Source organism: Tachypleus tridentatus, chromosome 10 (assembly GCF_004210375.1).
Source record: "Tachypleus tridentatus isolate NWPU-2018 chromosome 10, ASM421037v1, whole genome shotgun sequence".
Lineage (NCBI taxonomy): Eukaryota > Metazoa > Arthropoda > Merostomata > Xiphosura > Limulidae > Tachypleus > Tachypleus tridentatus.
The window spans coordinates 177,131,967-177,155,224 of NC_134834.1; the positions used below are offsets into that span (position 1 = coordinate 177,131,967).

At 32.0% G+C, this 23,258-nt stretch overlaps 1 protein-coding gene across 3 annotated transcripts; it reads right to left on the bottom strand.

Moving 5' to 3' along the window:
• Positions 1-251: 251 nt before the first annotated feature.
• On the bottom strand, positions 252-23,047 carry LOC143231010 (uncharacterized). 3 transcript variants are annotated; one of them, XM_076465468.1, is made up of 5 exons: positions 22,772-23,047; positions 19,117-19,633; positions 6,572-6,679; positions 2,879-3,151; positions 252-2,533 (listed from the first exon to the last, which is right to left on the bottom strand). In XM_076465468.1, the coding sequence occupies exons 2-5, from the start codon at positions 19,606-19,608 to the stop codon at positions 2,285-2,287; spliced, it is 1,122 nt and encodes a 373-aa protein (XP_076321583.1). In that variant the 5' UTR covers positions 19,609-19,633; positions 22,772-23,047; the 3' UTR covers positions 252-2,284. The 3 variants fall into 3 exon arrangements, with proteins under 3 accessions (XP_076321583.1, XP_076321585.1, XP_076321584.1); XM_076465470.1 differs by having other exon boundaries at positions 22,768-23,047; XM_076465469.1 differs by lacking the exon at positions 22,772-23,047 and adding an exon at positions 22,519-22,656.
• Positions 23,048-23,258: the final 211 nt, after the last annotated feature.

Genomic DNA, 23,258 nt, shown 5'->3' on the forward strand with positions numbered 1-23,258 from the left:
TAACAGTAGGTACAGTAATTCTATATAGTAGTTTGCTGTTCAGTCTTGTGCAAAGGTAATTAAAGGCTAGCTGTGCACGTTCTATATCAATAATAAACAAGTAATAATAAACTAGAAGATTTAACATTTGGCACCATCAATACAATCTGAATGGTCAAGTTGCTTCCATTAAGATACTAATAAAGGACATTAATAAACATGAACACTTTCAAATTCATTTGTTAAAGCAAGATAAAAATTGTGCTAAAAGATTTTTTAAAAAGGCAGAAAACCATTTTATTTTCTGTGATAAATATACAGAATAATACATTATCTATAAAAGCTAACACCAGTTCACATATCCTGAAGTATACCAAACAGGCACATAATGGAATTAAAAGCAACTATCTACTCTTAACACACTACTTTATGTACTAAACTATTAAACTACTCATAAAACAAGTAAAACATGGCTTAACAAGAAAGCAGAAGAATTATTAAATAATTATAAAAATATTTATTTTACAAATCTTGTATAAGCATAGAAATTACGTTACATTTGTTTCATGTACAAATCTAGTTTGTCTGGTAAGAAAGTAAAAGTTAATTGTATCATGCTATGCTAGTTGCCAGGTTTTAAAAATACATAAATTTATAACATCCATCAATCAATATTTAACATATACCTGACAGGGAAGTCACTGTTTCTTTAAGGCACTTTTCTTCAGATGTTCTGCAAACTTGTTTCTTATCCTTGAATGTGACCATATGTTCATAGTTTCATAGAAGCACTTCAACCACATTTGTTATTAAATGTGTAAATTAAAATATAAGGGGCAAACAGATTAGTTTTGGAACTTGAAGGAAACCAAAAGAAGCATTGTAATATAGTTACAAATAATGTGCATTATCAAACAACAGAATATTCTGCATACAGATATTTCACATTACTTTGAGAAGTACAACTTCCATCATGGTAAACACCATCAGTAAGAAATATTATTCTACAACTTGCAACAGGACAGTTATTTCATGACCAATAACATTCAGTCGAAGTACGCATGGGATCAATTATTTACTTCGTATTAATAACAGCAAAGTATTAATAACAGAAGCATTTTTCTCATTAAGATCACAGAATAAGAATGTGAAACACATTCTTGAAAAATAATATTCATTTATAAATTTTTTCTAACACAATTTCTATTCAAGAAAGTTTAAACTTTACTTTTTGTTAACAGTTATGATTTATGCTTCCCTTTGGACATTGGTATATTTCAGTCATAGATTTAATAGTAATTTTACAATTTAGATCACAGTTGCACAGTACAGAATTTTTAAAATAGCCCACTTCAAGAACCACCTTTCTGAGCAGAATCATTTTACACTAACAAAATGTAATAACTTGTATGAAATAAGCCAAATTCTCTCGAGCTGTATTTAACATCAGGCTAATACTAGAAACACACTCGATCATTCAAGGAATGGCATTGAATAATTCTAGTTTAATAAAAGTTTCAGCCATATTACTATCCAACATCGTTCTCAGCTATCAGTAATCATTAATACTGGTAATCAGATACACAAACAGTAACCTTCTCGTATTTTCCAACATGTAAACACTACAAAATTTCATTATGCAAGATGACTAGGTTGTTAATTTAAGCCTCATTTCAGTTGTTAGGCCCAAAAGTTTTAATGTTATAGACATCAACTAACTAACATTTAAAAAAACGTCAAGAAAAAGCAACTTAAAACAGACTAAAACTTCCTGTTTAATAATCAGAACCATAAGTTTCCTTTTATCAACAAGCTGACCCTGAATATATCAGATAATCTGAGAAGTTACTACACATTATTTTAAAACAACATGGCTGTGTTTTAGAAAAACTTTCAGAGTATACAATGTCATAATTAGATGCACCTTCAAACACCGTTCACAATTCACAAGTTCTAGCCACAAAATGTTTTTGAAAATACTAAGAAACTGGCTTAACACAACATAAAAATATAAATCACAAAGTGTTTTTGTAAGTACACTTAAGATATATTACAAAAAATAGCATATTTATAAAACTGGAAATTGTCTGTTTTAATACATTAAACATTTCTATAGATTGTTATTTATTATCCATTAATATGGTACAGCTATGCAGTCCAAAGCTACTGTTAATTTTAGCATGGAGGGTGAACTATTAAAAATATAGGTCCCAATTTAACCAGCAGATTTTAATCAAAATGGAAGTTAAACAAGCATTTACTTTTAATACATCATAAAGGAAGTTACCCTTAGATTTTCAATACTTCACTTCTTTCGAACTTGCTTTTTATTTGAGACAATATTTTTACATCTTGGAATGTGTCGTTCAGCTGCTGCATCATTAAACTTTCGACCACAGTGAGGACAAGGGACGTAATCAGGGTTTTCTGAAGGTGGTGGTGGTGGGAGGTCTGACAGCTTGCCACCACTTGCTAAATGTTTTTGGACAGCCTTAGCTTGACGGATGCTTGCTATGAAATTTTCATGTTGTGTTCTCCAGCTAGACTTTTTGGGCTACAGAAAGAAAATAAATCAATGAACTGAACACACAATTAATTACAACATTTACTTAACCCTTTCTTTTTTTGAATTTCAAAATTTGTATATTTCTTTTTTAATTTGCATTTTTAGGTTATTTTGAACTAAGAATTGGTAACTTATTTTATCAACTGTTGTAAATTTCATGATTAAGTATAAGTGCTGTCAAAACTTACAGGTTAAGTCTTAAAGATACCAAGAAAAATTTCAATATTTAGTTATAGCCTCAACTGAACCAGGAGAATAGAAAAATAAAATGACTTTTACACAAGACCAGATAGAAAAATATGTTTTGTTGTTGTTGATTTCCTCCTCCCCTACCTTTGGATCTTCTTTCTTGTTTTTTTTCCTAACAAACTGCTCTGCTTCAGTGCCTTTCACTCTCATCTTTGTGGCATCAAAAACCTTCCGCTTCTTTTTTAAAGTTTTAGCACAGACTTCTTCATGTTTCTGAATGCGATCTTTTGCAAAACTTCTACCACAAAATTTACACTGCTCCAGGTTGGGGTCTCTAGGTCTAGATTTCACAGGTTCTTGAACCAACTCTGCACTGCATTTCTTGGCCACAAAGGAGCTTGTCTTTGGAGCTGGGCTCTCAAAAACAAATAACAAAAGTAAGTGGGTACAGTAACTAGATTTGATTACCTACAGATAAGATTATTCATAACTGACCATACACTGTTCTCCTTACAAGATCATACCTAATAAAACATTTGATTAAACACATAAAACATATTTTTTTATGTTCAAAATTTTCCTTCACAAACAATATTCAAAAGTATTTCAATGATGTTTCTTCACAGGTTTATGTTTTGATTTCATTTTGTATTGAACAAGTATTAAGGAAAATAAAACATAATTAATCAACTGCTGGGTTTACTGATAGAAAACTGGAGAATCAGGAAAACTAGTATTGTTTGTTTAAGGTTTAGAAAAAATAACAGTACAATTTTATTCTACAGTACAGTGATTCTTATCAAAATATTCCAAAATACATAGGATGATTACAAGTAAAATATTATTAACAGGACCCTCATAAGCCAGAGGTAGACATTTTTGTTGGAAAAAAGACTACACATCCTGGTATTGTTTTTAACTAAAATTTTTGAACATGTTTACTAGCTAAAAAGAAAATATTTCCCACACTCTTTCAGAGGTATGGCTACAAAATGTGATTTGAAGTGATAAGGTGATTGAAATTAACTAGCATTTCACAAGCTTAATGTCCAAGCGCACGAAGCATTGAGGTGTCCAAATGACCCCTTGGTGTATTCAGTAACCGTGTGCAGGGTGTTCCGAAAGTCACTGTGCAGTTTTGTAATCACATGTCTATTCAGTCTATTTCAAGCTAGCAAATGATAGCAGTGTTTAGAAACAAAATAAGAAAGATCCAAGTCTGTATTGAGGCCAACAGGGGTCACTTTCAACATTGTTAATAACTGTCATTCATATTTACCTCCTGTATTCTATATTGAAACATCTGTTAATAAATATACAAGTGCACAGTGACTTTCTGAACACCCTGTAGAATAACCTAAGTAGATATTGTGCAGCAGGTTCAGTATATAATGTCTGTAACTGCTCTCCTACTACTGACGATCTTGATGTTTCAACTTTCCCTACCAAATTACAGGTGACATCATTTGTATCTTAATTGAAAGCTAAACATAAAAAAGTAATATTAAAAGCATAAAAGGGTGGCAATTGCTTAATTAATGATGTTGAGTATATAGATTCATTGATGCATGCTGAATTTACTCCCCAGAAGTAGACCATAATACTAGCTAGTATGGAGACTTGAGGATGATATATTTCATTTCAAAATTAACTAAAAATAAAAAGATGTGTTGAAAAACCACCATCTTTTGGAGTTTCTCTATTGAAATTACTTTTAATACTCAGGAGCCAAAGGGATATGTTACACAATCATATTTCAAAAAGTACATTGTCTAGGGTAATGAAATTTTAGTAGTTTTATTCAGGGCCATTTGAACACAATAAAGTGGTTCCAAACCAAATTACTGTGCATGTCTAAAACATAGTTGTAGCATGTATTCTCAATATGGCTGGTAATAAAAACTTTAAAATAAAAATACAGAACAATGTTTTGACCTCCTTAGGTCATATTCAAGTTAACAAAGATTGTAACTGAAGTTGCTGGGCACGTCTTAGGGATGAGAGTATAAACAGGTATGGGATTGTTGGGGGCATTTCAGTTAGATGTTAGGTTACTAATTAATACAGATATAAAGGTTTTTCTTTATATTGGTTCAATTTTGGTTTTAGTTGCTGTACAAGTAGGACTTCTTTGATTTTGTGTTTGTTTATATTTGTTTCCCTACTTAGTATCTGGGTGTTTTCCATAGCTATGTCATGTTTATTTGATTTGCAGTTTTCAAAAACATGTGAAGGTGTTTGTGTTATTTGAATCTGGTTTCCATTTTTCTGCCTATTTCTCCAATATAGAAGTTGTGGCAGTTGTTACATTGTATTTTGTAAATAGCATTGGTGTTGTGTTTCTTAGTGTAGTTTTTATATAATATGGACTTTAGTTTTGTATCTAGTTTTTGAATAAATTTAGCATTTACTGGAATGTTGTGTTTTAAGGTTTTACAAATGTTGGTTATTTTTTCACTGATATCAGGAATATATAGTATGCAGCAGTGTAAGGTTTTATAGTTTTTCGTTTCTTGGAATTTATTACTGTTTGTTTGTTGTTGATCTAGGTGTGTAGATATAATTAAATAATTTTTCAATACTTTTTGGAGACATTTTGTTGATTTCATTGTTAATTTTATCAGATGGGCATAGTTTGGTGGCTGTATTTATTTGGTTTTTTTAATATGTTGAGATTTTGTGGGGTTTTTTCATGTGCTCAGTCCCAGGAAATGTATAGTCCAGTATGGGTAATTTTTCTGTGGATTTCCATTTTGAATTGTGTATCAGTTTTTGTGATCTTGAGGTTGAGAAATGCTATCTGGTTAGTTTTCTTGTGTTCACAGATGAACTTAATGTCAGGATGTATGGAGTCAACATGGTTCAAAATCTAACTGTGTGTTCTGTACACGTGAATCCAGCAACTGTATCGTCAACATATCTGTATTAGTATAGTCGTGGGTGGAAGGCTAAATTGATCGTGAAAGATTCAATCTGCATCATGAAAATGTTAGAACTGATGATACAGGATTGCCCATGCTTAAGCCATTTATAGGTAGTTTTGGTCACTGAACATAAAGTTAGTTTTGGTGGTAGTGAATTCTATAAGGGTTGCTAACTTGTTGCTGGGGGTGTGTATAAACGGGTTGGGATCTTGGATACAAAAGTCCATAGCATTTGTAGCATACTTTCTTTCATTTCTTTCTTTGACCAGGGATGGCACTTGCAATTATTATGCTTAAATTGCTTTACTTATAATTTTGGATTTGACAGAAAAAAAAATAAAAGAACAGGTTGTTTTAAGAAACAAACATGTTGCTTTGAAATGGGATTTACTGTCTACCTTAAGGTTAAAACTGTTTTAAATAATAACACCACCAAATTAACAGTTATATATCAGTTATTGTATATTATTAAAAAAATCGTTGCACAGTTTACTAAGTAACATACAGTTCATCACTTTTACTAATTATTATGCATATTACAGAGCAAACTCAAAATCCATCACTTTAAGAGCATTCCAACAGAACTGGTCTTCTATATACTTTTATATATATATATATATATATTTATTTGAATAAAATCAATAAATGATTTCTTGATTTATCTCTCAACTCTTACTTCCAAAAAGGTAAAAAGTTCAAATCTTATCTATTTTCTATGCATCATCATAAGTTACGACAAGCATAATTTTAAGTTGCACAATCACAGCTGGAAACCAATGACAAAGATCTGATGTTGAAAAATCAAACCAAATAAACACTCATAAAATTCTTCAATATAATAAAAGCACATAAACAAATCCACAATTAAATCAAAATACACTGCTTCAACATATTTACTACTACAGATACCTACAATTTGTTTTGTATTTGAAGACCTTTTGGTTACACTTATTGGAGATTTTGCAGCATCTTTCTCAGGCAAAGGCTTTACTGGCACTTTTACTGGTTTATCATGGAAAGGCTGAGAATCAATGGAAAAGATCCAAATATAAAATCAAATGACTACTAAGTTTTAACTTACCATTCAAAACATTTACATGATAATGTTCAAAAAATATGGCTTGGAGAAACTACCACTTCAAAAATAATTCAGTACATTCAAACACACTTGTTGACAACTTTCTTTCAGCACTAAAGATTTTTCTTTAGGTATCAAAGTTTTTGAAGTTAGATTACAAACCTTTACACAGCCAGTTATTTTGACCTACCTCGAAGTACAAGTCCAAATATTTCCATTATTTTATTTCTTTTCAATTAAACATCATCTATTCTCAAAGTGAGAATTTCTATAACATATCTATGGCTAGTCTTTGTGTAACCAAAATCATTATTAACTTACAAACAGTTTACTTATTATATTCTAGAAAAATCTATCATTTCTTTCATGTCTGATATAATGTGCAATTGTGCGACATAAAAAAAAAGAAAAGAAAAAGGATACCACCATCTCCATTCTAAGGACTGGTGAGAATAATCTAGAAAGAAAAGTGATTTGAAAATATAAGCTAAAAGAGTATACCCAGTTTCCATGTTTAAGAAAAGTTGTAATCACCCTGCAAGTCTATTTATTGGTCAATTACTTGGTTTATTTCTAGGATCCTGAATTGGAATAACTGTTTGCTTAATATTCTGATAAATTATAATCAGATGTTAATTTAAGAAGTTAACTTCAAACTCATTAACATGTTTCATGTTTTCCAACCAGACTTGTGCTATACCAACACACAAATGATGTTACAATTTCAGAAACACTCTTAAGTCCATAATACTAATGTCAGCCTTCAAAGCTTCAAGTCACTGCAAGTATAGGTTTCACTAGTTATTAACACTACCTTACAGACAGCTATTTGTGTTAATAATTACTAATCATAGTATTCATACCTCATTCAAAAATTGCTTTGAAAAAGTGAACATTTTCTAAAAAAAATTTTCTGGAAAGTATGACATGGGAATAGTGTTTAGATTATGCTCTTTAGTCACATTAAACTCATTACATCAAACTGTTTCAATGTACATAGCTCAAAATTTTCATAATTTCACTGATATAAACTGTAACATTCATATAGAAAAGTGTTATCCTGAAAATAGAAGAAAAGGTACTGACAGAGTAGAAGTCATCTTTGGCTCAGATAGTTTTACTTTTCTAATAGGCTAGATGAACTTGGAATGTGTTGTCTTCAGATGTTGTGGATAATGTAAATTTATGAGTTTAAAAAAAGGTTCAAAAATTTAAATTATCAGGGCTGGATTTTTTAAGTTGATGACAAAGCCTTGCTAGCTTTTAATTGTGCCTTAAATGTTACATTATATTCTGGTTTAAAGTAACAGACCACTGGAGCAAGAAGCTTCTGCATTAGACAAAGATGATATAGGACTTTTTCTATGCCACACATTCCAGTCAGACAAAGTAAGTGCCAGCATCCTATACTATGCATACCAGTAATAAATTTTGTAGTACCTGTTCAAGGGAAAACTAACTCCCAGCTCATACCAGCTTGTACAAGTCTCTGCATAACCCCAACCTATCTTAATTTCAGTGTATTAAAAGTGTAATGGTCAATTTTGGGAATTATACTAATTTATTATCATGTAAAAATATGAACTGATGTTTATTTGATGTGATTATTACTTTAAAAAGCAGTAAATTATTAGTTACTGTTACAGCAAATTCTTTTCTTATTTTCACCAATATGAAATGACGTCATTATTTGTCATCAACGAGCATCCAAAAGATTTCCTTCTTTGAGGATTTAATATTACTTGTTGGAAACATTAATCACTGATATCTCTACATAAATACAACTGGTAAAATATAGCTTATATACTATGTAGAAAAAAAATGAAATATCTACATCACATCATGGTCTATGGCAGCAAATGTTCATTAAAGGTGGTGTCATAAATAAGATGACTCTCTCTTCATAATAGAAGTAGCCAGCTTTATAGCATTCCACATTTTCATTCAATACATTTTCTGAATAACTTATTTTAAAATATAATGCAAACCTAATTTATTAGTTGTTTCTTACAACAAAAACTGCCCTTCAAGTAGGAGTAAATTTAGACAACCCAACGTAAGACATGTGACGCTGTCTAATAATATCACCACGCCCTTATATGTGATGAATATGCATCCAAATTAAGTCATTACAACACACCCAATATTCATAAGCTAATACTAAAATATTTTATTGAAGTTACCTTTTTTGTGCAAAGGAAATTTTAAATCGCCTATAGTATTATACCTAGAAGTAAAACCATGTATGGTTTACCAGATGTATAGGGAGTAATATGGAAAAAAATATTTAACTAATATACCACTAAGTTTTTAGTATTATTATTATCATGAACATTTTGTTACATAGTTAATGAAAATTATACAGATTCAACATTAAACCATGCAATACTCAAGGAAATTACAGTTCATTTCTTTGAGCAAGAAAAATCAACCTTCTGCAAGACATTTTCAGTAATACAATTGAACTTGACCCCAACAGGTATAACTTTGTTTCAACTCTATCCACCATTTATTACTTTGAGGCATCAGAACTATATGCAATTTTTTTTAAGGAACTTTCTTCCTGAACAATGTTCAATATAGTTTTAACTTTTAAATAACTTGAAAAGTTGTATGGACCATTTACTTTGGTATTATTCTTTTCAAAATTATTAAAATGCTTTTGGAAAATTGATTCTCTCAAGATTCCTTTTTTACTTTAGGCTAAGCTATAGCTTTAAAATAAAACACTCAAATCTCTACCTTTTCCAAAATATCCAATTTAAGAATTAAAATAGTCTAAAAAACATATTTTCAGTCCTGATATTTCTGAACTATGAACTTCATTACAGATGTGAAAGTTACTAATCTTTCAGGCTCATTTGTTGTCTCCAAACTCCTCTTCCACTTCTGACACATCCCATCATTCAGGAAAAGGTTTCAGAGATGTAGTTAACTTTTCTGCTTTTAAAAACAATCACAATTACTGGTTTTAAGGCAACCATTCCAAAGCACATTCTAGGAAGATTTGCTGTTGTTGTGCTCCTTTGTTAATACATTCACTGTGGTTTGTTCTTCCAACTTTAATATTCTAAAAAAACATTTACACCTTTAAACTCATTGTATAAAGTCTTAAAATAGTTTTATTTATTCTACATTTGCAATGAGGACCTTTCACAGAAAAGATTGCTGATAAATAGATATAGCTCATCCCAGCGAAGCATTTATAATTATGAAGTTATTGAAAGAGCTGATTTCTATCATCAGTAAATATTTCACTTGTTAATGAACTACAATCACGAATGGTTGGATTTACATCTTTAAATATCTTTGCTTTTTGGGGAAAATGCCTATTTTAATGGAACAGCAAAGTAATTTCTAGGACAACGTGATATCATTGCTTCAGAACTATTCTTACACAGGGTAACCAGATTCAATACACGAAAAACTTGGCCAAATTTGTTTTATTTGATGTATTTCACTTCATATAACATTTTTATTCAAAGCATCTTTGTTTAATTACAAAATTGTAAAATTGCACTCAATTTATGTTTAAATTTATTACGACTTGGAGAATAGCCTTCAGTGCACTGCACATTCAAAGGGAACATTATGCAAATTAGAAAAAAAAAACTAAAAGCAATCTTATACATGCATCATATTGTTGATTCTTCTAGTGGTTTACTGCAACAGCAGGTCTCTAATGTTCTCGTACTTTGACGAGTTATCCATGGGCATGCAGTAACAGCACAGATACAGCAATGTAAGGTGAACGATGTGTTATAGAAATGTTTTTCACATATTTTTTTAAAACCTGGGACAAATCAGCATCCCAAAGTTATTTTTTTCAAGACTTAAGGATGACAGGTTAAGAATCGGGACACCTGGTCACCCTATTTTTACATTTTATATGAATAATAATAATATAGACTGACAACGAATGATACGAGTAGTTTGACTGGAATGACCCTAAACAGTAAATCGTATGTGAAAACAAAACAGATAAGTTTGAATCACCATCACTCTAACTCACATACACTGTCTATTAACAAATACAATTAAGTATGAAATAAAAACTGAACCACAGCAACACAACCTACCAGATTAGTTGTGGTACTTTTATAAAACAGTAGACAACTGCTTTGTTAGTCCAGAACTTAACATTTACCATGAAACAATCTTAACAAAATACACTGAAGGACTTTTAAAAATGGAAATACAGTTCTCACAACAAGAAATCTGGTTAATTTTTTTATTGCTAAACACCGTCTGCTATAAGATGCTTCACTAAAGTTATTGGAATTAACATTTAAAACACTTGCTTTAACACGTTTTTTAAACACCCAGTGTGTTCTTCTCCAGCATTTTACAATTTTATTTGAGTAAAGGGATTAGTTAGTATCATGTACCAAAGGCTAGACATTTGTATCACTTTGGCCCTGTATCTGAAAACTCTGGGGTGGAACAGATACGCAAATCGGTGATTTTAGGGGTGTTCTTTACAAATGTTGCTTGCAATAGTCAGAGAGCATGCAGCATTAACTTCTGACCATACTTTTAACGTTTTAATATGAATGTCACAAGAAGTGAAGTTAACAAAAACACTTGCAATTTTATAAGTAAATTTAAAGCAAACAACCAAACTGCAAGCAGATAAAAAAAATCTTGATGCTACTTCTCTTTCAACCCTACCACCTGAACATTTCTCCATCTTTTGCCCTCACAGAGTTCAGAACTACAAGTACACCAGCACCCTCTATGAAACATATACAAACCTGCACAGAATTTTCATACGAAACACGGATCTTTCTTATTATTATTACAACAAATTAAGCCTTAGAAGTTGAATAACTAACACTGACATCCATAGGATGGCATCCTGAATAACCAGATAACTCATCCTGCTTGTTAAAGTGGTAATTAGCTACCGTTACCTAGCTGATAATTACTTCAGAGTGGCCATTTTATCCTCAATACTTCCAATTCCAAGTCGAGAAACCATTCCCCAAAAAAGTGGGGTAGAGGAATTTCAAAAACAATATCCTTCGTTCCATGTTAAACCGCAATGACTATGCCAAAATTAAGCTCCAAACCCTCAGCAATTATCACTAAACAAATCCCCAACTGAACAAAAGTGCTATGATTTCCCACAATGAAAAACTACTAACTTAATCGCCTAACCAAAATAGAAATAATCTGCCAGTTTTTATGAGGATGAAGTATTTCCTGGATAACCAGGTCTCCAACTCTACTCTGTTATTGATACATTTCGTTAGTAGATATTCTTACTAATGATTTTTTTTTTAAGATTCATATTCAGACAGTAGTCAGTTAGAACATTTGGACCCTGAATAAATAGAGTGGGTTTTTCTCTGGGCATTCCCGCCTCTCCTTCACCCCCATAAAAGATTAGTTAGGATTGGATCTATCAATCTTCTTCATACACCTTAGTCTGAAGTCCATTATCCTCTTAAACTTGTTTTTTCCCCTCTTTCTCTCATGGAAAACCCTATGCACATCTTTCACATCCAAAGCAGGGTAAAGGGGAATACAATTTCTTCCAACCCAAATACCTCATGTGGTGATGACAATGATTGCCTTCTGTGGACATTTCAAACTCTTCTTAACCGTAGAAGCTAGTAATAGTCATAGGAATGTTGCAAATTAACCATTAAATAAAATTAACTTCTTTCTATTTTCTGCAGTACCTTTCTGGAATCTGCATTATGCAGATACTTTTGAACTAATCTATCATTGTCAGTGGATGTGAATACCACAGCATCATGACATTGAGACTTAAACATCAAGTATATTCAATCTTGGTTGTCAATGTTGTGACTTGCAAAAATATATAGCTTGTTTTATTTTGTGCATAACTGCTCAAAAGCAATCAGCACTAGCTAGAGGAAAGGCAGTTAGTCAACACATCACTTGCTGCCAACTCTTGAACTACTCTTTTCCAAATATCAGTGGAATTTATCATTAAATAACACCACAAAACTGAAAGAATGAGCACGTTAGGTAAAGGGTTTAGATCCTGCGACTTGCAAATCACGAGTCAAGCGCCCTAAACACTTGGGTAAGATGCTTACAAATTTCTATAAAAAACAAATATATTTTTTTGGCTTAGAAATAATTACAAGTCAACTGAAAGGTTTTAATGGATATATGCATGTTTCTAAACTTGTTTGCAGACAAATTGAAAATTTGTCCTCAAGTCTTAAAACCCCTACCTTCAAGAGTATTAAGTACAGTAAAGTCCATTATAAATTTTAAAGTGAACTGCAATACTATGTCTAACCCGTCTTCTAAACAGTTTAAATGTCGAACTCACAGTTTCAAATTAAAGACGAAAGTGTTGCGCTTCACATTTCTTCATCGTATGTCTGTACCAGAACTTGACTTATGACAATTCGGTAAAGAAAATCTTTCACACATCACCTAGTAATTTTTATGTTCGTTCGATGTGAAATAATAATAATAGTTAATAGCTCGAGGTGCATGTACTTTTTCATCTCACATGACTGATTGACTGCAGTCGCTCCTGACCTTGAGGTCAGCGTCATACTCGGGTCGGTGAAGCGAAAGAGAAGTATTTATAACACAGGAAACCTAATCTTATGATGAACATGCTAATTCTTACTAACCATTCAGCTACTTTTACTACTGCATTTAGTTTGGATCTATATTGTTTTCCAGTTTCATTCGATTGCTTCTAGTTAAGCTTCTGCTTATCATTCGATTGATTAAATTGTAATTATAGTATCTATTTAGTGTACTAATTTGCTGACGACGAAACGTCCAATAAATACAAATATTTATATAAAAACAAGAAATTTTACCAGCTGCACCACTGTTAGCCTATGAAGAAAATCGAAAGAAATGGAGAAAATGACCTTTACTGTGAATCATAAGAATCAATATTTTATTCGGTGCCAAAATTGTTTCTACAACCAAAATGTTTATGATAACAAACACCATTTAAGACCCCTTGTACGATAACTTTACAAGTGTAAAGGAATAACAGTGTGTGTGTAAATGTAAACCATCTCAGTTTATGAAATGTGAAGAACGGAATAGATGGAAATTAGTTGAACAATACCACAAGTGTCATTACAGTAACACAATAAGTTTTGATTAATTATATTCTTGGAATCCACTAAGACAAAAGAAACCGAAGCATGATTATCTCAACTTGATTTAATAACTTAAACCGCTGTTAAACGGTATTATAACCTAATCTATCCACCTTTGCCAGGACCAACCGTTTTGACAGCTGTCATTTCACTTCACTAACCTCGATATGATAAGCGATTTTAACTTTATTCTATTTTTTTAAAAATCATTACCCATGATCTGGACAGTAACAAACTTTAAAGTTTTTTTGTTATTATTGTTATTTAACTCATTCATTCGCTCATGTTTTAAGTAAGGAAATAAGAGTTTAAAATAGGTAATACGCAGGTTCATGAGAAAAAGTATATTTATTTGCAACGGGAAAAAGCCCTTCGCTGGGTAATTTAAATCGTGTTACACAGAAAAAAGACTTGGGCATAATCGTTGAAAACAAATGCTTGTCATGGACGTTTAGTTTACCAATGTTGAACACATTTTATTTATTTCATTATTTTTCTGCGCCTTGTGGTCTTTACTACTGCATGCACGAAGGTTCATATAGCAAGGTTAACTGTGACGTCACAAGAAAAACCTCTGCGATTCGAAAAACAGGTATAATCAGTAATCAGTGCTTTTGTTAAAATATGATTTGAAAAATAAATAACTTGAACACCGCATCTTTACTACTATTATTTAAATGTTTATTCCTATTATGGAGTTGACTATCACTTTTACAGTTTATGCTATTAAAAACAAGCTAAAATCAGATACCAAATAAAAACAGTATAAGTCAATTAAGTTTCTCAATTCCTACGTATCATGAAGGTAAAAGAACGGAGATAGAGTATACTACCATAATTGGGCACACTATATATACGCAGGAGTGACTGTGTATGCAAGCACTCCGTTCGAGGACAAACAGGGCGTCCACTGAGTAACAGAGAATGAATCACCATTCTGAACAACAGCTGGCCGGCTAAAGCTTACCTCTGTAGAATTAAAACATTTCTCTCAGCACGTGCCTTCGCAGTACTGAAAAGGTAGACGTCACAAGTACAGACAGAAAAGTATGACGTGTATACTTAAAAAAAACTCTTATTGTAATGTTTACATTTTATATTATTCTATCCCTCGTTAACTTTGACAGCTCTTATATGAAACCTAGTGTTTTATACAAAAACCCTAAAAACTGTAAAAGGGACTTCGACACACACGTCAAACTGATCTAGTAGGGTTATTCCAAATAAAAAACCATAACTGACAATCTACACTACACACTGGTGTACAGCACAACGGATACACTGCAGAAGAACAAAAACCGCATCCAGAACTAAAACAAATAGTTTTGTTAACGTTAAAGCTTAAGTTTCAAAACAAATATATTGGCAGAAGATGACATGAAACAAATTTTGTTAGTTCATCAGCATTTAATAAAAACCTCAATTTAAGCGGCACAAGTGCGTTCGAACCATTAACTTGATCAACTCCGAAACCATTTATTAGCAGATAGTGAAAAAACTGCATTTATACATGCAGTCTATAATATATATACACACACACACACACACAGTTTGTAGCTGGTTTGTTTTTCTTCTGAATTTTGCGCAAAGCTACACGAGGGCTATCTCTGCTAGTCGTCCCTAATTTAGCTGTGTAAGGCTAGAGGGAAGACAGCTAGTTATCACCACCAACTGCCAACTCTTGGGTTATTCTTTTACCAACGAATAGTGGGATTGACCGTTACATTATAACGCCCCCACGGCTGAAAAGACAAACATGTTTGGTGTGACAAGGATTCGAGCCCGCGACCCTCGGATTACGAGTCGAGTGCCTTAACAACTTGGTGATGCCAGGCCCTTGTGCCTGGTTCTCACTATTATAGAAAGACGCAAACGAAACTATAACTCATACGCAATATCTATAAATAGTGGATGAGGATTAGCAAAAAAATACACGTCAGATAATAACTGCAAGCGATCCAACTTCTTACCACATCCAAGTACAAACACTTCAAAACATAGGGTCAGAATTTCTCAAAACCAGTGAGCCATATAATCGAAGCCTTTTGTGCAAATTGTAATTAAATTGGTGAAAATAATACGTTACGTATCAACTTGTTATTGTAAAAAAACAACAAAAAAATGTGAAAATAAATTAAGCAGTGGCACAACTTATTTTAGAGCGCATGATAAAACATAAATCCCTGTCCGATATATGGTTCAGTACGACCTCATTTTTCATAGATATCAGCTTCAAAAAGAAAGTTCAAAGAGTTGCTTATAGTTACGTTTATATGATGAAAACAGTTTCCAGGCAAAATGGCAAGATTCCAATCACTTTTTGCATACAAACGGTATTTAATTATTTGAAAATAATTCATGAAAAAACAAAAAAAAAAACTTAACAACTGTACCAAATTATAAGCACAACCAGCACAATGTGCGTGTGTGTTTTCATACACCAAAACCACATCGGGCTATCTGCTGAATCCACCGAGGGGAATCGAACCCCTGATGTTAGCGTTGTAAATCACAGCACAATGATTTTACAGTAGTCAAAGAGATATCTACCTCCTACAACACTCATAGGAGCACTAGGAGAAACAATGTAAGATACCAAACTCTTGCATCTTTTTCTATTGGAAGCAGAACTATCCTAGCAATTTGTTTGGGTGAGAAAGCTATACATGCCGACCAATAAGGTTAATATTAGGCTTAACAACATAACTAAATATGCAATCTCACAGAATTTATGTATTTGCCATTTTATTTTTACGGTGTGGCATGGAACATACACTAAATTTATAGTTTTCATAAAAAAGGCTGAGTTGTTATAATATTACTGACTAACATATACGGTTACATTGCGAGATGAATTGCTTACTTACCTATTAGGTTGAGCTGACTTAGAATATATACATTATTGACTTACTACAAAAAATGTTGCTATTCTTGAAAACTAGCCATCTTAACTTAGAGAAGGTAGTGTTTGTGTTTTTCTGATAGAAAAGCCACATCGGGCTATCTGCTTAGTCCACCAAGGGGAATCGAACCCCTGATTTTAGCGTTGTAAATCCGGAGACATACCGCTGTACTAGCGGGGGGGCTAGAGAAGGTAGTTGACAGTAACTATCCTTTCTGCCATGGAGGCCTTTCAGAATACAGTGATTGAGTAATATATATAAAACAACACTGTCATTCCATATTATACCCTATGTTCGTCAACAAAGCAAAATTTCCAAAAAAAAGATGCCAGGTTAGGTTAAAACAAAACAACAAAAAGGTTCAACGTGATTCAAGCTTAACATTTGTGTCCATAGTTCTTTTAATTACAATAAAAGTGACATATACCGTAATTGCATACATTCAGATTACTTTAAAATTCCCCATTCCACTACGAATACACCCTGTTAAAAAGAGATTAAAACAGAAAACACACTTTAGAATGCAACTTCTATCGCTGAATTACATTTATTGAATAATTTAACCCTTGTTACATAGACTCCCAATAAAATATTATAAATCGTTTCTTTTGACGTGTATACTGAAGCGACAAAATCGTGTACATCAACGAGTAAACGCTGCTGATCAAATTTTTAAGTATTACTTTTCACTGAATCTGGTTAAAGATATATTAAAATGATAATTACACAGCAAGTACACGTTCCCAACTCGTACAGTTAAATAACCATTCAACCTTTAAATAACAGTCAACATAACGCGCATCAGATACCATGTTACTGAGGTAGTTTCTATTCGATAATTTACGATTAATAACCGAGCACTATTAATATTTACAAGACATTCCGTTTAATTTAATAATTGTATTTTACTTCACATGTTACAGTGTTTTATGCGAATATCCCATCGGTACCTCTTCACGAATGAAAAACATGATGTGCACAAGCGAGTGATTTTTAACCATAAACTACTTAATCATTCTGCAAAAAACTGCTAAAATAGGTCAAATAAGTTCGACTTGAACTTTGTTATGACACAGATTTCTGGACAACTTCAAACGATCAAACCTGATAATGAAATGTTGTTAACACGTACTTCTACGAAACAAGATGAACTATTGATGCACGAACAATAACAAGTATACATCAAGTTCTGAATAAAAACCTGTACTTCACAACACCCAATGCATTGGTCACAATACAATGTTGTATATCAAACGCTATATTCAATATTTTTAAAACGTATTTCACTGTTAGGGCATTTTTATGTTGTTTTAAAACATTTCAAAGTGTTGAGGTCAAAATTATGAATTTTTACTTATTAATTAATAAATATTAATTTATTTAATTTCAGTGTCAAGTAAGTGCCCCCTATACTTTTGCTTTTGCACATTTAAGGGTTGTATTTCAAAGTTATAATTTGTGGCTTGAAAAGGGGTAAAATACAACAGACAATTCTTACTGATATGCACCTTTAGTACTGGAATGTCTCATTCACCAACAAATAACCCCACCCCCTCTAGAAGTAATCTTCAATTGAAAATGGAAGAAAACTGAATATTAGTTTAAGAATAAAAAGAATTTTTCTGTAACAGGGACTTATTCATGTCACATGTATACTAAAAACTTAAAATATCTTTCTTAGAGTCCAAGCTGTTAAGCAAATTAGTATTTTTTAGTTGAAGAAAATTATAGCTTGACCAAGTTGGAAAATTTATCGAATTAAGCTTTAAGAGTATTCTCTTGACATAAAATATGGCATTTTTACCACAAGACCAAATAAACTAATGTAATATTTGTATACTATCACAAAAAGTAAAAATTGAAAACATTATTATGAAAATGAAATTAAAAGAAACATAAATCATAAAAATAATTGGATTGCTAATCAGCTAATAATGGTTAAAATATCTTGCAGATTAACAAAAGTGTATGACCATATTCTGAATGATAGTTAGTAGAAAAATATTTCTGTCAGCATTTTCAACATGAACTGCACTTTATGAAACACATGGGTCAAATGACCAAATCAGATCCCTCTGAGTTTAACATAGCCACCCATAACTTAGGATGCTTCCTATCTCCTACACAATCATTCTTTAACTAGATAGTAAGATTGACCATCAGCTATATCCCCAACAACAAAAAGTTGTAAAGTGTAGTGACACATCATTCGTGGCTTGAATTTTGGACTTTCCAACCTGCAGCTCAGCATAACAGTCACAAGGCTATGTAAAGCTCTTACCTTATGTGTTAAGATTTTATTTTCTTATACATCAATTTTGTTTTCAAGAAAGCAGTAACATATTTTTAAAAGAAATCTCACCTTTTTGACTGGTTTATTTGATTCTGTTAACTTCTCAGGAACAGATTTTACATTCTTTTGAGATGTAAATGCAAGATGGTTTTTCCGAAGATTTTCTTGTAGAGTATGGCTGGATGATTGACCCACAACCTGACTCCCAACTTGATGAGTAGGTTTTTTTAACCCATTCATAGCAGGCTTTTCCTGATGTCCATTATTGGTGTTTGTCTTCACATTTCTACTAAAATGTTGGGATCGCTCTCCATAAACAGCAGTTTTGGTTGTTCCCATGGGCAAACGGGCAGAGCTTGATGTTGCCCCATCAGTTTGGTCACTTGGAGCTATATGGTGTAGCCCACTTGGCTTGGAAATGCTTTGACCACCTCTCTGTGTTGAACCAGGAACTCTTAGTTTTGATTGGAACTCTTGTGCATTAACCATTTTCTTCTCTTGCTTCTGTAGCAGCAACTTCTGACGAAACTCCTGTTGCATCTGGTCTAATCGTGATGGCATGGTTAGAGAAAACTATCTACAAAGACTAGACAGACAAATGTTGTTAAGTTCCATTTTGTAGCTGAAAATTTACTCATTATTATTATTTTGTTTTTAAAGTTCAAACAATATGATCAGATGAGAATGAGTTAAATATGAAATATAGACAACAAGGGAACACTATCCTGCCACATTCACCCTTAAGAAAGAGAGAAATTTAAACCATTCCACTTACTTTTGAGAAATCACAAATTCTCTTCTTAGGTTCTTGTAGAAATGTCATCTCTACTATTGTTAGTGGCAACTTAATCCATAAGATAATTTCTCAGAAAAATAAAAGATCTTAAGCACAGCATAGCTTGTCTTTTCCATATCCTAAGAATTATAACCTCTTGTTTTACTATCTTCAGAATATAGCAGAAAGAAACCAGGAGACATTTATAAATTCAGATAATTGTGTAAACATGAATAATATCTTTTATCCTTCTTTTATCATGAGAAAATAAGTGATTTTAAACTATCCCCACAAGATAATCCTTGGAATCATTCTACAAGGTGCTTGGAAAGTCACTGTGCAGTTTTGTAATCATATTTTATTCAGTCTATTTCAAGCCAGCAACTGAAAGCAGTGTTTAGAAACAAAATAAGAAAAATCCAGGCCTGTACTGATGCCAACAGGTGTCACTTTCAACATTGTTTATAATTGTCATTCATATTTACCTCCTGTATTCTATATTGAAACATGTCTGTTAATAAATACATAAGTGCATAACGACTTTCTGAACAATGTAGTAACACTCCTCTAACCTCCTTCCAGTAAGTCAATATTCTTCCCTAGCTAAGGTGACCAAAACTTTACACAGTATTCCCAGTGAAACCTAACTAATAATATGTAGAATAAGGTAATTACCTCTTGTGTCTGGTAATCTATACATCTATAAATACCACGTATATCTTTAAACTAAAGTTTTCCACTAGCACAAAGCTGTTCTTTGAAGGTTTGAATGATTTAAATTCAACTATCACTGACAAGGTTCCTCTCAAACCACACTACTGATTTGGGTCACAAGTTATTTTTTCTTTAAAGTAGTCTACATATGAATTGATAATTTTTTCCAAAATTAACTATAATTAATGAAATAAAACTTATGAGTCCTTCGTTAACAAGTTTGAATTGAATCTAGTCATTTTTAATTATTCTAAATTTCCATACCAATTACAAGTATAAATATATACTTATTTCTGTACAAGTCACTAATCAGGCTTCACTTAGAATACTGATTGTAGTTTAATTTTTGTTTGTATCAAACAACACTGATCCATTTACTGCAGCTGGGACTAGGAAATATATTGTACAGCTGCAATGAAAGGGTCTATAGAAAAGTAAGTTTGGAAATTTATTACAATATATAGAAGTATCACAAAAAATTAAACAAACAGAAAGAGTATCTGAACAAAACTTTTTAAATAAACAACTCAATCTCCAAAAGAAACAAATATGAAAATACAACATTAATATAAAAAACAGAAAAGGCTGAGAACAACAGCAAGTCAGGAAAAACAACCAAAGACAAAACAACAACAGCTTGGGTTATAGGGTTTTAACCATTTTATATTCACACTTCTTGAACCTACATGTTTCTCTGACACTTAGTATCTATAAGCAACTGCTAATGGAACAAGTTGTGTTGATGTCTTAATATAAAAACGACTTGATATTTAATATACACTAGAAGTTGGATGCATAAATGAGAAACAAAATCCTAACTAAACCTACAATAGAAACTGCTATCTCACCATCTAAGAAAGGATGTTGACTTCTTAGACAAAGTTCACAGTAGAATTACTACCACTACTAGCATGATTCTGGGCTTAAAGGTTGAAGAATTATCTTGTAGAAATAGGTTAAGATCTATTAACTTGCTTTCCTTGAAGAAGAAAAAAACGTAAAAGAGTATCTTACTTAAGTTTACAAAATTATTAGGAGGGGGTTACTTAGACGAGGGTCTGTAATTTCTTTATGCTATATTTCGAACTTTTGTTGTTGTTTTTTAGAATTTCGCACAAAGCTACTCCAGGGCTAGCTGTCCCTAATTTAGGAGTATAAGACAAGAGGGAAGGCAGCTAGTCATCACCACCCACCGCCAACTTTTGGGCTACTCTTTTACCAACGAAAAGTGGGATTGACCGTAACATTATAACGCCCCAAGGCTGGGAGGGCGAGCATGTTTAGCGCGACGCGGGCACTATATTTCGAAGACAACCAGATGAAAGGACCCAAGTTTAAGACTTTCAAAAGACATTCCAATTACTTAAGTGTTAAGAGATCCACTTTTATAATGGGTTATTTTGCCTACAAGTTGTTGGCATTTTACAAACAGTTAAGAGGAGGAATCCATAATTTCCTTGGAAAAAAATTGGGGAGGCTTAAGTTTTTCTACTTCTCGATGGTGTGTATCCAAGATCAGCCCTTCTGAACACAAAGATATTGTTCTCTTGTTGTCTAAATGTGCCGGTAAATAACCCGCAATTTGATTGAACTGGTCTCTGATCGTCCTTTTTAAAACCAGCATATGAGTCAAGGATCTTGGAACTTCTAAGTTGAATGTAATCGTAAGACTTGTATAATATTAATTAATAACTAAATATTTGTAAAATTTCAACTTCCCGAACAAGCAAACTTAAATGTCAAGTTTTAAATTTCATATTTAAAAACAAAATAAACACACTTTGAAAGATTTAATACTTTATGTTATAATATTTATATAAATTATAATACGAGGGACATAATTTTATGTAGACTATATTTCTGCTTTTACTGTACAATTTAATTTTAATCACAAAAGCGCCTGAACTTCTACTAGCCTAAATTACATCACTAATGTACCGTAAACTTTATAACAAATCTAACAATACAACTATACAACATACATGATTATAAGTTGTAGCCGATGCAGAGCGAACTGCACAACATTTGTCATCAAAAATACGAAATATGAGTATGATTACTAACAAAGGTGTTTTACTTTAAACTTTCACAGTTTCAGTTTCACAAATCATGGTTAAACTTAAAATTCAAACAATGTTAGTAAAAGCTCATTTCTAAATCACACAAAAACCTATTCCAGTATTATCAAGTACACATCTGTGACATCTATCTCATAATTAAAACCAACTTACTCACCAACTTAACCTTGTTCAAAACACTACTCAATTATTAACGTAATGTTTGGATTTTAAAAACACATCAAACCTCTGCAGACAGTTTAAACATTGTATTATTACGCGAAAAAAAGTAACGAATGCTAGCAAATTAATTTCAAAAACTGACACAACTAACAACAATATCACTTTATGTAATAGTTTATATATTTAATTCCAGTTATTATTTTTTAATGACTTAAAACTATTTATTTATTTTGAACACCTTTGTTGGAAATATAAATAACTGTCAAATAGTATAGTTTGATAACTGAAGGTGGCGCTATATGTTTATTATAAAAGAAATAGTTCCAATTTTTCAAAAACTTGTACAATAATTCATTTTAAGACGTATATGGTTTGTTGTTGGGTGAAAACAGAAAAAAAATCTTAAAATATATTTCTAAAAACTTTTGCTTCTTCTCTTTCTGCACAAGAGAAGGTGAAGTTCATGACGAGGAGGAACCCAC